This window comes from Apiospora hydei (assembly GCF_038363865.1).
Source record: "Apiospora hydei strain CBS 114990 chromosome Unknown utg000005l_segment0_segment0, whole genome shotgun sequence".
NCBI classification, from domain to species: domain Eukaryota; kingdom Fungi; phylum Ascomycota; class Sordariomycetes; order Amphisphaeriales; family Apiosporaceae; genus Apiospora; species Apiospora hydei.
In genome coordinates, this window is record NW_027117364.1 from 4,427,814 (window position 1) to 4,442,488 (window position 14,675).

At 54.9% G+C, this 14,675-nt stretch overlaps 5 protein-coding genes across 5 annotated transcripts; all 5 read left to right on the plus strand.

Annotated features, from left to right (window-relative positions):
• Positions 1 to 4,679, plus strand: PG997_006858 (chitin synthase B; the record flags this gene model as incomplete). Its single annotated transcript, XM_066811173.1, has 5 exons — positions 1 to 69; positions 176 to 2,671; positions 2,725 to 2,858; positions 4,060 to 4,150; positions 4,245 to 4,679. The coding sequence occupies 5 exons, from the start codon at positions 1 to 3 to the stop codon at positions 4,677 to 4,679; spliced, it is 3,225 nt and encodes a 1,074-aa protein (XP_066670096.1).
• A 1,205-nt stretch (positions 4,680 to 5,884) lies between these two features.
• Positions 5,885 to 7,354, plus strand: PG997_006859 (ketol-acid reductoisomerase- mitochondrial; the record flags this gene model as incomplete). Its single annotated transcript, XM_066811174.1, has 5 exons — positions 5,885 to 6,098; positions 6,179 to 6,210; positions 6,305 to 6,524; positions 6,584 to 7,250; positions 7,327 to 7,354. The coding sequence occupies 5 exons, from the start codon at positions 5,885 to 5,887 to the stop codon at positions 7,352 to 7,354; spliced, it is 1,161 nt and encodes a 386-aa protein (XP_066670097.1).
• Positions 7,355 to 8,051: 697 nt separating this feature from the next.
• PG997_006860 (tryptophan synthase beta subunit-like PLP-dependent enzyme) lies at positions 8,052 to 9,363 on the plus strand (the record flags this gene model as incomplete). The annotated part of the gene is made up of 3 exons (XM_066811175.1): positions 8,052 to 8,337; positions 8,479 to 9,021; positions 9,080 to 9,363. The coding sequence occupies 3 exons, from the start codon at positions 8,052 to 8,054 to the stop codon at positions 9,361 to 9,363; spliced, it is 1,113 nt and encodes a 370-aa protein (XP_066670098.1).
• Positions 9,364 to 10,114: 751 nt separating this feature from the next.
• On the plus strand, positions 10,115 to 10,306 carry PG997_006861 (uncharacterized protein; the record flags this gene model as incomplete). The annotated part of the gene is made up of 1 exon (XM_066811176.1): positions 10,115 to 10,306. The coding sequence occupies one exon, from the start codon at positions 10,115 to 10,117 to the stop codon at positions 10,304 to 10,306; it is 192 nt and encodes a 63-aa protein (XP_066670099.1).
• A 2,290-nt stretch (positions 10,307 to 12,596) lies between these two features.
• PG997_006862 (Serine/threonine-protein kinase psk1) lies at positions 12,597 to 14,111 on the plus strand (the record flags this gene model as incomplete). Its single annotated transcript, XM_066811177.1, has 1 exon — positions 12,597 to 14,111. One exon carries the CDS (start codon positions 12,597 to 12,599, stop codon positions 14,109 to 14,111), a length of 1,515 nt encoding a protein of 504 aa, XP_066670100.1.
• Positions 14,112 to 14,675: the final 564 nt, after the last annotated feature.

The window sequence follows — 14,675 nt, forward strand, 5'->3', positions numbered from 1 at the left end:
ATGGCGTACAATGGCCATCCAAACGATTTTGAGGGCCACAACCTGCAGGACATGCCTGCCAACAGCTCGGTAAGCTTCAAAAGACCCCTAGGTTGGACGTCGAAGCGTACAGAGTGAAGCACGAAACTAACGGGAAGCCATCAACTACAGTACCACATCCCTCCCCAGGAAGTAGATGATGATGAGACCCAGCGGCATCTGCTTGGCAGCAATGCCCCTTATGCATATGACCAAGATCGACTTGGTGCCGGCACTCCCCAGTCCGCCCGGTCTCCGCCTACAGTCTTACCGAGTCCTACGCCCCTGGAGCCACAACCACACCGCAACCTCCGGTCTACAACACCGAGTACGCTGGCCAGGAGGCTTCGCCACCGGGCAGCAGCTCGAAGACACGGGCTACGGCTACGGCAGGCCCACATCCACCGTGAACGGCGAAGACGCCTGGGTACGTCGCCAGCAACCTGGTGGTGGTGGTGGCGGCGGCGGCGGCTTGGGCCGATCCAAAACCAGAAGGGTCAAGCTTGTTCAAGGTTCCGTCCTGAGTATCGACTACCCCGTTCCCAGTGCCATTCGCAACGCCGTTCAGCCCAAATACCGCGACGTCGAGGGCGGTACTGGAGAATTCGTCAACATGCGATACACCGCCGCTACTTGCGATCCCAACGACTTCACCCTGAAGAACGGTTACGACTTGCGCCCGCGAATGTATAACAGACATACCGAGTTGCTGATTGCTGTCACCTACTACAACGAAGACAAGGTGCTGTTCGCGCGAACAATGCACGGTGTCATGCAGAACATCCGCGACATCGTCAACCTGAAGAAGTCTACCTTCTGGAACAAGGGCGGTCCGGCCTGGCAGAAGATTGTCGTGTGTATAGTTTTCGACGGTATCGACAAGGCCGACAAGGACACCCTCGACGTCTTGGCCACTATTGGTGTCTACCAAGACGGTGTGGTCAAGAAGGACGTTAACGGCAAGGAGACCGTGGCTCACGTCTTCGAGTACACCACGCAGCTCTCGGTCACGCCTAACCAGCAGCTTATCCGACCCGTGGACGACAGCCCGCAGACGCTGCCGCCGGTCCAGATGATTTTCTGCTTGAAGCAGAAGAACACCAAGAAGATCAACTCGCATCGTTGGCTGTTCAATGCCTTCGGCCGAATCCTGAACCCCGAAGTCTGCATTCTGCTCGACGCCGGTACCAAGCCCGGCAACAAGTCGCTGCTTGCGCTTTGGGAGGGTTTCTACAACGACAAGGATCTCGGTGGTGCTTGCGGTGAAATCCACGCTATGCTGGGTAAGGGTGGCAAGAAGCTGATGAACCCGCTTGTCGCCGTCCAGAACTTCGAGTACAAGATCTCCAACATTCTGGACAAGCCCCTGGAAAGCTCTTTCGGATACGTTAGTGTGTTGCCTGGTGCTTTCTCGGCCTACCGCTTCCGTGCCATTATGGGACGCCCGCTGGAGCAGTACTTCCACGGTGACCACACCCTCTCCAAGATTCTTGGTAAGAAGGGTATCGACGGCATGAACATTTTCAAGAAGAACATGTTCTTGGCCGAGGATCGTATCCTCTGTTTCGAGCTGGTCGCCAAGGCTGGTTCCAAGTGGCATTTGACGTACATCAAGGCTGCCAAGGGTGAGACAGATGTGCCTGAAGGTGCCCCTGAATTTATCAGTCAGCGTCGTCGATGGCTCAACGGTTCGTTCGCCGCCAGTTTGTACTCGCTGATGCATTTCGGTCGTATGTACAAGAGTGGTCACAACATCGTTCGCATGTTCTTCTTCCACGTCCAGCTTCTCTACAACATTGCCCAAGTCGCCTTCACCTGGTTCAGTTTGGCCTCCTACTACCTTACCACTACTGTCATTATGGATCTCGTCGGTACTCCTACTGCAGGAGGTCCTTCCAGTCAGTTGCATCATGGTTGGCCGTTCGGCGACCGCGCTACGCCCATCATCAACATGATCCTGCAATACCTGTACCTCGCTTTCGTCATCATGCAGTTCGTGCTGGCGCTGGGTAACCGTCCTAAGGGTTCCAAGTGGCAGTACATCTCGTCTTTCGCCCTCTTCGGTTTCATCCAGCTTTACATCCTCATCTTGTCCGGTTACCTTGTCGTCAACGCCTTCAGCAACTCGCAGGTCAACTTCGAAGATGATCTGAAACAGCTCTTGACGGGTCAGTCCCAGGTGGCCATTATCCTGCTCGCCTTGTTCGCCACCTTTGGTCTGTACTTTGTGGCCTCGTTCATGTACCTCGATCCTTGGCACATGTTCCACTCCTTCCCGGCTTACATGGTGCTCATGTCTACCTACATCAACATTCTCATGGTGTACGCGTTCAACAACTGGCACGATGTTTCTTGGGGTACCAAGGGTTCAGACAAAGCGGATGCACTTCCGTCAGCTCAAGTCGTCAAGACAGACAAGAACGAAGCTGCCATTGAAGAAGTCGATAGGCCCCAAGAGGATATTGACAGCCAGTTCGAGGCTACTGTCAAGCGTGCCCTTGCGCCTTTCATTGAGGTAGAAGAGGAGGAGGCTGGCGACATTGATGATTCCTACAAGGCTTTCAGAACCTCTCTGGTTCTGGCGTGGCTGTTCTCTAACGCCTTCCTTATTGTGGTCTTGACCAGCAACAGCTTCAACACTTTCGGAATCGGAGTAAGTAATGCCCTATCCTGGCACGTAGTGAATCTGATGCTAACATGTAACAGGGTACTACAACCAAGCGAACGGCAGCATTCTTCCAGTTCTTGCTTATTTCCACCGCCATTCTGGCCGTTGTGCGTTTCATCGGCTGTGTCTGGTTCCTGGGTAAGACCGGTCTCATGTGCTGCTTCTCCAGGCGGTAAGCGAGACCGTGTGCCAAGAAGTGTGTACGGCGGACCGAGCCAGGTCTGCCCAAACCAACTTTGTATACAGGATTTCTTGTATTTGGGCTCCGGCGTCAGCAATGAGATTCTCCGCAAAGGACGGAGGGGAAAAGAAGAAGAAGAAGTTTGGAAGGGGGCATCCCCGATGACGACGACAACAAGAAGTTCTAAAAAGAGCCTGGATTGGCTGACCGAAACGATTGCTATTAATCATGGCGTTTTGATGTCTTGTCTTTTCTAGATACTGGTATAATGAGATAAAACCCACATAGCTCTAGGCGTTGTATAATTCATGTAACTCGACAGATGACTTATGCTTTTACTTTTCTTCATTGGTTACCTATTGTGTGTAGCTATATCCCTAGATCCCTGTGCATCTTGTTACTGGCTACGTTTTCGCTATTGTTAAACATGAGGGTCTCGCAAACGTACCTACATGTAGTATGTTTGAATGTTTCAGAATGACATAGGTGTCTTACCATGGATCCCTAAGACTATAGAAAACCACCAATTAGTGATCTCTTTTTCCTTTGTGGCACTGCGTCCTCCTACCTGGGTAAAGTTTGGTGACTTCAGGGACCAACTGCAGCTGCTACCTGGTTTACTGTCGGAGGTAAGCAAAACGACGGGAGACGGACAAGGCTGTCCAGGCCAGACAGAAACCACCGTCCAATTGAATGAAGCATTGACGTCCCTTCCTGCTAATGATAGGTCAAGGTTGGTATTACCTAAGGCTGAAGCGCCCCTCCATTTGTGGTACCGCCTGGCGGGCAAGGCTCGCTCTCTGCCTAATCGTTTTCTAGGTCGGCCTTCAATGTTCTTATCGGTCGGATTCCCCTCCAACCCACTCCATCATCACTACCTTACCATACGTACTACCGCACGCGATCATACAAGCTTGCATTCACTGTCTTTTCGTCTCACGACCACCCGACTCGGATCAAAGCTTTGGTCATTTCTGGCAACCTTCGTCCCTTGAGGTTTAGATCGCTGGTTCAGACCGCTTGTCATCTTCCTCCATTCCTTTTCTTTTCCGACCGCAATAGTTCGTGACCGACAAACGTCGTCACTGTTATACCCGCCATCATGCTGAAAATATGGTCCATGGTGCGTTCGCCTCTTCCTTACACGCGCGCCCGTGGGAGCAGAAGCGGCAGAAACTGACACCAACTACAGAAAAAGGAGCAGCAAAAGAAGGATAACGATGAAGCTGCTGCCGGGGGCAAGAAGAAGAAGGTTACCGCTGCGCAACTACGAGTCCAAAAAGGTACGATGCGACGCCCAAAACCAAACCCAACATTCGAACTTCACTTGGACTCGCGACAGAAACTAATAGTGCACTCTCTCCAGATCTGAACGAGCTCTCACTAGGCTCTACCATGACGACGGAATTCCCGGACCCCGACAACATTCTCGAGTTCATCCTGACCATCACGCCCGACGAGGGCCAGTACACCGGCGGCAAATTCACCTTTTCGTTCAACATGAGCCCAAGCTACCCACACGAGCCGCCCAAGGTGCGCTGCCAGCAGAAGATCTACCACCCCAACATCGATCTGGAGGGCAAGGTCTGCCTGAATATTCTTCGCGAGGACTGGAAGCCTGTCCTTAATCTGAACGCTGTTATTGTCGGCCTCCAGTTCCTCTTCTTGGAGCCCAACGCCTCGGACCCGCTGAACAAGGAAGCCGCGGACGATCTGCGCCAGAGCCGCGACAATTTTAGGCGAAACGTCAAGAACTCCATGGCCGGGGGCTCCATACGCGGAGTGCAATACGACAGGGTGCTCCTTAAGTAGAGCGAACCGGGCACTTCCTCTTCGACGGAACAGACTCGCATCCCTCCGCCGGAACCGAATACTCCCACTCCGACGTACCAGCGGTGCAGTCGGGTCTGTGTAGCAGACCATGGAATATATTGTGCTGCGCTCAGATGTGGCGTGGATTCCAGACCTCTGCCGGGGGGCATCTATTCCCGTACGAGGCGTTCCTGTTTAGCGGCATTTGCTTTTACATTTTTGGGAAGCTTGGGGGTTTGGAGTCGTGGGAGGCTCCTACAAGATTTGCTGCTTTTCCCGAGTTACTTGATCCGGGCTGTTTCCAAGCATAGCATCAGGGCAGCACTATAGACACAGGATGGCAGAATATAAAAACTTTAAGCGACACTTGTATTCCATGGCGATGCGTGATTTTGAGTGTCGCCGATGCAACGGCAATGTAGTTGACACGGATACGTTCTTGTTCTGGTTTGGTATGTATGTGACGAGACAAGAAGGTATTGCGTCGAACGGTATACGAGGCCTACAAGGAAACGTCATCCTATATCTGCTTCAGCCGATTCGGCGCATATGTGTGGATGCATAAATGGACCTTGGATACCAGCTCCGAATCCAGGCGCTCCGAGAAAGAGTCACGGTCTCCCACTATTGAATCCAGATACACGGGAGATGCCTGGCCCTCCGATAACCGTTCCCAAGAAGCAAGCATGTCGCCCATGTCGCAATTACTTGTGGGCAGGGGTCCAGCAGGCCGATGGGCAGTGTGATAGAGTGTGTAGCTGGACTGCGCAGGGTTGTGGATGGAGACGATCAGTACTTTTAGCGGTGACTCTGGCGCACTCTGCCCTCTGTTACTGCTCTGTTGCCAGTGCATCCCAGCACGCCGAGCCTGCGCAGAGCCACCCCCGGCCAATTGGAATTGCCCCTATTGGCCCTTGCTGTACCCCAGGAAGGCCACTGGCCACTTGCGACCCAGCGCCGGGCCCCGCTTGTTTACACCCAGCTGGCGCCGAAATCGCTGTCAAGTGCCCTGCTAGCCCGCGTCTCCAAAAAAATTGTATGTTGCGAAAGCGCTGCAGCTCGACCTTGCCTTCATCCATCCTCCCAGTAGTTAAATCCCGTGGGAACCTGGAATCTTGATCTCTTTCCCCTTCCCCCAATTCCCTAATCTTCTCTAGCAGCAAGAAACGAGCCTCTCCCCTCAATTCTTCTCTACCCCCGTCACAATGGCCTCCAGAAGCTTCACCAAGGCCCTGCGCTCGCCTCTGGCCCGCCAACTGGCCTCGCCCGCCGTCCAGCGCCGCACTTTCGTGGCTGCCGCTGGTGCCGTTAGAGCTTCCGCCGTCAAGGCCGCTGCCCGTCCTGCTCTGGCTGGCGCTGCCCAGCAGACTCGTGGTGTCAAGACCATCGACTTTGCTGGCACAAAGGAGGAGGTTTACGGTAAGCTCTTCCCCGCAGTGTGGACACGATCCGCAAATTTGCCTCAGTTTTGATGAGCTAACCAAGACGTCACATCACAGAGCGTGCCGACTGGCCCAAGGAGAAGCTCTTGGTAAGTCATCGCCCTGCTTTCTCAATGCCTCCCCAAAGGCTTTCTCGAGCTCGTAGAGCTCTCTGACATGACCAATGGCTAACCCCCGCTGCAGGAGTACTTCAAGGACGACACCCTCGCCCTCATCGGCTACGGCTCGCAGGGTCACGGCCAGGGTCTCAACCTCCGCGACAACGGTCTCAACGTCATCGTCGGTGTCCGAAAGAACGGACAGTCCTGGAAGGATGCTGTGCAAGACGGCTGGGTCCCCGGCAAGAACCTGTTCGAGGTCGACGAGGCCATCACCCGCGGTTCCATCGTCATGAACCTCCTCAGTGACGCCGCCCAGAGCGAGACCTGGCCCGCCATCAAGCCCCAGCTGACCAAGGGCAAGACTCTCTACTTCTCCCACGGTTTCTCCCCGTCTTCAAGGACGTCACCAACGTCGATGTCCCCAAGGACGTCGATGTCATCCTCGTCGCCCCCAAGGGCTCTGGCCGCACCGTCCGCTCCCTCTTCCGCGAGGGCCGTGGTATCAACTCCTCTTTCGCCGTCTACCAGGACGTCACTGGCAAGGCCGAGGAGAAGGCCATTGCCATGGGTGTCGCCGTCGGTTCCGGCTACCTCTACAAGACCACCTTTGAGAAGGAGGTCTACTCTGACCTTTACGGTGAGCGTGGTTGCCTGATGGGTGGTATCCACGGTATGTTCCTCGCCCAGTACGAGGTTCTCCGTGAGCGTGGCCACAGCCCCAGCGAGGCCTTCAACGAGACCGTCGAGGAGGCTACCCAGAGCTTGTACCCCCTCATCGGTGCCAACGGCATGGACTGGATGTACGAGGCCTGCTCCACCACCGCCCGCCGTGGTGCCATCGACTGGACTCCCCGCTTCAAGTCTGCCCTGAAGCCCGTCTTCAACCAGCTGTACGACGCTGTCCACGACGGTACCGAGACCAAGCGATCCCTCGAGTACAACAGCCAGAAGGACTACCGCCAGAAGTTCGAGGCTGAGATGGAGGAGATCCGCAACATGGAGATCTGGAAGGCCGGCAAGGCTGTCCGGTACGTCTATACATTCATCACCTTTGTCGAACATTTGCTCCTAGATACAACATGCTGACTCATATTTCTACTACAGATCTCTGCGCCCCGAGAACCAGAAATAAATGGGACTTGACATTTACGCATTCACATAGGGAGACACGACGGTACTGAAAAATGGGCTGAGATAATATTCCCCGGGAAAGAAAGCTTTTGTACTTATATTAAGGATTCCCAAAAAGGAGCTTTTAGAGGATCTTCGGGTTATGGATCCAAAAAAAGGTATCGCCGGCATTACGGCGTGGGAGTGTTTTCACAATATAGCGATCTTTTTTTTTCTCAATTGCCATTGCAACTTGACTCGGTGATTTATTTGTACGACTCGTGCGGTTATCTCTCCGTTATCGGCCGATAAGCACTGTACCCCCATTCTAGTTATGACCGCATTCAATTGCCAACATCGCCAACCCATGTGTGAAGCAATGTAGTCCTCAGTATATAATTGTTGTCGACTCGTCCCTCTTGCGGCACAGCATTTGATTTATTAACATTTCGATGGGAATAGCTTTTAGCCAACTATGCTCCTTTCTATTTTATTCAAGCTCGGGGTAGAGTCGGCTTAACAACTTCACATCGGTTCCTCGGGTATTCTGAGACTGTTTCTGTCAATATCCCTAGTCTAACGTCTTCTACCAATAAAACATACCTTCTCACAATAGCGCCTGAATTTTAGAGCTCGTCTCAGCAGAGGGCGAACAAAGAAGTAAACCAATCAAAAGCGGAAACGACATACCAGAAAGAAAAAAAACATACCAAAATAAAATGGCCGACCCCGCGACCTCGCCGCCCCTCAACCGGGCCTCGGTCCAGGCGGCGCGCGAGCTGATCGCGCCGTACGTGCACCACACGCCGACGCTGACGAACCGGACGCTGACGGCGCTGACGTCGACGGCGCGGACGCGGGCGGAGGTGCTGGAGCGGGGCGAGGGCCAGTGGGCCCAAATTGAGAATCCGGCCAGCCCGAGGCTGCGGCTCTGGTTCAAGTGCGAGAACCTGCAGCGGGTGGGGGCGTTCAAGGCGCGGGGGCGTTTCATGCGTTGGGGCGGTTGTTGAGGGAGGAGGGGTTTGAGAGGGGGAGGGGGTGGTGACGCATTCTAGTGGTGAGTGAACCTGCATTTGGGGTGTTTGGATATCAGGGGTCAGGGAGGGGGCAACTTCGAGAGTACCAAGACGTTAACTTCTTCCGCAGGCAACCATGCCCAGGCGCTGTCGCTCGCGGCCCGCACTCACAATGTCCCGGCCTACATCGTCATGCCGGAGATCTCGACCCCGTCCAAGGTCGCGGCCACCAAGGGGTACGGCGCCAAGGTCATCTTCAGCGGGTCGACGTCTGTTGAGCGCGAGGCTGCTGCTGCTAAGGTCATTGAGGAGACTGGGGCTCGGCTCGTGCCGCCTTACGACCATCCGGATATTATCCTGGGGCAGGGAACGCTGGGGTTGGAGCTGCAGGAGGATGCGGCGCGGATGATGGCAGAGCAGAAGCAGGGTCAGGATCATGAGGGCGGTCGGTGCAGCTTTGCCGCGCCCGTGACGAAGACCGATGATGCGGCAGCAGGAGGAAGCAAGAAGAAGAAAGTCGGCCTCGACGCCATCCTCGCCCCCTGCGGCGGCGGCGGCATGCTCTCGGGCGTCGCCCTCTCGTGCGAGGGCACGGGCATCCGCGTGTTCGGGTGCGAGCCGTGGTACCAAGGCGCCGACGACGCGAAGCGGGGCTACGAGACGGGCGCGCGGGGTCGAGGCCGTCTCGACGCTGACCGTGGCCGACGGGCTGCGGACGCCGCTCGGGAAAGTGCCGTGGCACGTCATCTACGAGCGGCGGCTGGTGAGCGGGTTCTACAGCGTGAGCGAGCGCGAGATCCGCGACGCGCTGCGGCTCGTGCTGGAGCGGTTCAAGATGGTGGTCGAGCCGAGCGCGGCGGTGCCGCTCGCGGTCGCGCTGTATAACGAGGACTTCCGGGGCATGGTGGAGCGGGAGGCGGGGGAGGAGGGGTGGGATGTTGGGGTGGTGTTTAGTGGGGGGAATGTTAGTCTCGAGGCGCTGGGGAAGTTGTTTGCTGACGCGGAGGGGAAGTAGGAGTGATGGTATAGATGAGTGAGTGATTTCAGGGGTGGGAGGTTGGGCAGGCAGCTTTTACTATGAGGTATCAGCGTGCCCACTGTGTCCATGAGAGTGGCCAGATACTCTATACAACAGACAGGTCTATGAAATGTTTGCTAGAGCTTCGCCTGGGCGTGGTAGACGTCTCGTGAGCTGGGATTCATATAGACATAAGAAATGGACGGGAACCCGTACTACCTCTTGTGGTCCTTTGTGAAGAGTACATGCCTTAGCTGATATAATAGCTTATAATGCAAGGGCTCCAGGTACGAGTCGAAAAGGGATTGCCGATAGTATCGCAAGTCTTCATATAACAGCGTGTGGCTCTGGTACAGCTTTGGAAGGCAATGGTTTCAGTCTAGCCTGGCATCAGGAATGGTGAAGGGTGGTTAGTTCTGTGCGGCCTTGAACGGCTCAGCAAGATGATCACATGGGCGAAGCTCATTTTGTAAAACGAAACCAAATATTGAAGGAGAGATGCCGAGAAGCAGCGATCATTGGGTCCATTTCGGTTCCCTTGCATACTAAGCGGGCGAATTAGGAGTAAGCCATAACTAGACCATTGCATCGCTTCGCAGCCTTACCCAGCGCCTTGGGATGTAAGAACTGGACTGACGTATGATTCAGCGTCTCATCCAAGCTTCTACACTTCAGCCATAGCACCCTCACGGCATTGGGCATATCTACTGTATACATATCCACGAGCTGGCTCGGGATCCTCGGAGAGATGCGGTCCCGCACCCCGAGCACGAGCTTCCCGGACTACGGCCACCGCGGCCTAGCATTGGACGTTCTGCCCGATCCAGAAGCGCTGCCCGCTCGCCTCGGGGACTTCGAGGGCGGGAACGTGGGCCGCGGCGAACCCGCTGCAGTCGAAGGGCGGCACCTCCTGGGCTCCCTCCCACCAGATCTCACTTGAGGCACAGAAACTCGCTGAGGTGGCGAAGGTCAACCTTCGCCGTCACTCCAGCACAGGCGTCGAAGACCCAGGGCGGAGCGATGATAACGAGCTCGAAGTCCGGCTTGTTCGAAGCGGCCCAGTCCTACATGGCCCGCTCCGGGGCGCAGCTGAGCTCGTCGGGTGAGGAGGGGAACTGGTCACGGGCCTTCTCGGCCTGCCAACGCTGTTGCCGTTAGGATCGTAGTCCCTCCGGGCAATGCATTGAACCTGTCGGGAGGGAGCTCTTGAAGTACGCCCTGGGCAAGAGCGGCTCTGTAAGTAGGCAGTCGTGTATGTCAACCCTTTCGGGGCACCCTTAAACGGAAGAAGGATGTGTCCACCCGAACCACAGAAGTTCACTTATCGCGAACTGGGAAGGCGCCATGATATAGACCTGGTCCAGGGCGTACTTCACGAGGTCTCTCCAGTATTGCGTAGGAGAGCATATCGGAATTGACTGTTTGCTCATATGGGTGCTCGGAATCATCAGCCCCTCAAACCATCAATCAGTGGCCATTGTTACCTATTGCCATATTAGGCCACGCAGATATCGTTTCCAATCTGTATCCTTGGTGTCACGTTTGGTGAACTCGGGCCTTCCGGGCTCTGCTATGCAACTGGAAACGTAAAGTCGGCCGTCTTGGCAGGCAAATCACACCAGAGAGAGGTTGGTTCGTAGCCACGACAAAATCATATAATAGCGCAGTCTTCTTCGTATCGCCGATGATATCAAAATCAAGGAATGCATATATCAGAATGCCGAAATTGCAAATGGCTGCAGGCCAATTATTAAGTGCAGGTATTGGCCCTGAGCTGCTGTTGTTCGGCGGATGACGTTTCATCACCCTGGAAAATATACTTGGAGGTGCTATGCCGATGGAAAGTAGATCAACGAATCGCTCGATTGCTTGACAAATAGATATAGCAGAGACAGATATAAACCATACACGAAGACCTTTTGTCAGCGTAGGTACAACAATACCTACCGAGGCACACTGGATGCATTCATCTTTTTGATCGTATATCAGATTTCGGAGCTGCCGCGAAGTTGTAACAATGTGCCGAGCACTTGTGTATCGTGACAACCCCTGAGCCCCTTGATATTAAAGAAAGGGGTTGTCGCATAAGTGAAGTGGCATGGCGATGCAGTCTTCTCAAAAGGATCTCCGACAGGAAGCGCATACATAGTGAAACTGTGACTGAGTGTGGACGCATGCAGCAGTAAGTTTGAATCCTCAGGTGTTGGTTGGGCTGACTCTGAGTTTGATTGCCAAGACAGGAACAGGAGGAATGCGAGAGGAACGAATGGGTGGATGGACAGAATGGAGTCTGATTTCAGCTGACTGGAATTTAAGGCTGCGAGAATGATCGACGGCTAAGAAGAAAAAAAGGTCATTTCGCTGCTGGCAATGCGGAAAGTGGGATTGGCCAGTCTTGCCCGTGACGGAGACTGGGACAATTCCGGCAAACTGGTGACTTGGGTCAAGGGTGGCATGACCGCCCACTTAGAGGGGTCTGCTCTACCTCGTGTAAGTGGTTACAGTGGAAAAGACTTTGATTTTTATCACGTTATGACCCAGAACCACACCCGGCGGGTTGCTGGTCTCTGTCGGGGTTTGGCAATGAAACAGAGAAAATATTGATTAAATAAAATAAAAAACTCCGGCTTGTGATTGAGCTGGGGTGTGCCCAAGCACCAAAGTGCGAGCCACAGCCGTAATCTGACCCCAATTTCCCTGTTTTTTATGCCGGATCGACCCTCAGGTACCAGCGGCCTAAGAAGAATGTGTGCCGCCAAGCAGCAGCAGCAGCAGCTGTACGCAGGTAAGGTTGGTTACACACTTTAGCAGTGACTTGACTTTTTTCCTGGGCCCTGCCCGCGCCCGAATTCTTTGAATCTTTACCTTCGACAACACCATTTTGGTGAATTAGCAACAACCCACGACCAACCAACACCACTCTCGACGCGCAGCACTCACGCGCAAATGCAGGATAAACAACAGCCAGAGAACCCTCTCTTTTCTTCGTTTCTCTCCCGGAGCCAGATGCGCCTTTCACAACAAAAGCGAATCCACGGCTTCCTCTTTGAACCTCGCGCCGACGCTGAACGCCGACGAGGCACTCACCTACCTTGAATCGGGGTAGGCTGAAGTGCTTCTTGCTTCTATAGAGCGATAGAAATATAGACGTCATTTCTACCACATTTACCTCCCACCATATAGACAGACCCCGTCGCGACGCCCTCCATTAGCGCACTTCCCCCGCCAAAATGTCCAACATGTACCCGTCCGCGGCGCCTGCGCTTACCACCGTCCGCGGCTTTGGCCACACCCCATTGCAGTCCGGAGACGAGGACTCCGACAGCTGCAAGACGCCGCCGCTGACTTCGCGCCGCACTCGCCCGCAACACATCGGCATTGATGACGTCGTCAGCGCAAACTGTTCTCCCGTCTTGCGCGGCCAGAACTCCCCCGCAGTCAGCGGGATTGCCAAGTTGCGCCTGCAGATGGACCCGCTGAGCCTCAACTGCGATTCGCCCTCCAGCACCATGACGCGTCTGAGCAGGACCAACAGCCACCAGAGCGTGCTCTACCGCAGCGACGACGACATTTCCGACAACGGCTCGACGAGCTACGAGGTCCGGCTCGAGCACGATTTCGTGAGCGAGAGCGTGCGTGAGAAGCCCATGATTGGCGCCATCGAAGGTGGACTCGTCCAGCGTAAAATGCAAAACGACGATTTTGAGCCCCTGCGATGCCTGGGCAAGGGCACCTACGGCACGGTGCTGCTCGTGAAGCAACGCTCCACCGGCCGTCTGTACGCTCAGAAGCAGTTCAAGAAGGCGTCTGTCATAGTACACAAGAAGCTGGTCGAGCAGACCAAGACGGAGCGACAGATTCTCGAGTCGGTGAACCGACACCCATTCGTTGTGAAGCTCTTCTACGCCTTCCAGGACCACGAGAAGCTTTATCTCATTCTCGAGTATGGGCAGGGCGGTGAGCTCTTCACTCACCTCAACACCGAGAAGATGTTTCCCGAGCCGGTCGCCGCCTTCTACATGGCCGAGATGGCTTTGGCGCTGTCGCACTTGCACGATACGCTCGGGGTGGTGTACCGCGACTTGAAGCCTGAGAACTGTCTCCTGGACTCCCAAGGTCATCTTCTGCTGACAGACTTCGGACTGTCCAAGGTCGCGCTCGACGAGGACTCGGGATGTAAGTCCATCTTGGGGACGGTGGAATACATGGCCCCGGAAGTCGTGCAGGGACAGAAGTACGGCAAGGCGGTGGACTGGTGGTCGTTTGGTGCGCTGGGTTTCGATCTGATGACGGGCAACCCTCCTTTCCGTGGTGGAAACCACGCAAAGATCCAGCAGAACATCGTCAAGCAGAAGCTGGTCCTACCTTACTTCCTCAGCCCCGATGCCAAGGATCTGCTCACGCGTCTGCTGAGAAAGGACCCCGCGAAACGATTTGGCAGCAACATGCCCAAGGACCTTCTTGCCATGAAAAAGCACAGGTTCTTCCGCACGATCGACTGGAAGAAGCTTGCCGCCAGAGAGGTCGAGCCGCCGATCCAGCCCATGATCACAGACCCCGAGCTCGCGGAGAACTTCGCGCCCGAGTTCACCGAGTTGTCGCTCAGCCCCGTAATTACGGCCAAGGATCCCTGGGCCTCGATGGCAACCAAGGACGACAAGGATGACCCCTTTGGCGGGTTCAGCTTTGTGGCACCAAACAGTTTGCTGGAGAGCAATGGCTTCGCAATGATGGCGGAGGCATAATGGACTGGGATCCTACGTGTGCATTTTCTAGCGGCAGAGGCTTAGATACGAGCTCAGCGAGACAGAATCTCGCGGGATTAGATAACCAAACGGGTGTAGACGGGAGATGAGATAGATGGGCGCAACATAGCTACTGGTGCCTACTTGCACAGCCTGCCGCATCTCGCGAGGTTATGACGCAAGGTGTGCGCGTCGTTTTAGAGAAAAGCGACATAGATTGGTCGCAGGCGGGAGGAGAGGCAGAGCCGACTCAGCCGAGTCCTTGGGATATAGAATGAGGTGCTACAGGAGTTTCTTGTTCCGTGGGGAGGCCTCAGCTTCTTGGCTGTTTGGCAGGGCATTGCGTTTCTTTCTTTCTTTTCTTCCTAGGATATGTAGTGATAGACTGCGCAGATGTGCATGTTTTTCCCGCTTGATACGGCCTTCCTCATCAAACGGTGCCCCCTGCCTCCAAAGCCCCCAGAAACCCCCCACTCGTGTGCCAGCTTCTTAGGTTAGCTCGTTTGTTCGCTTGTTAGTGCCGAAGAGTCGGGTGGCAGTGTTGTGTGGTAGGGCAACCCATCC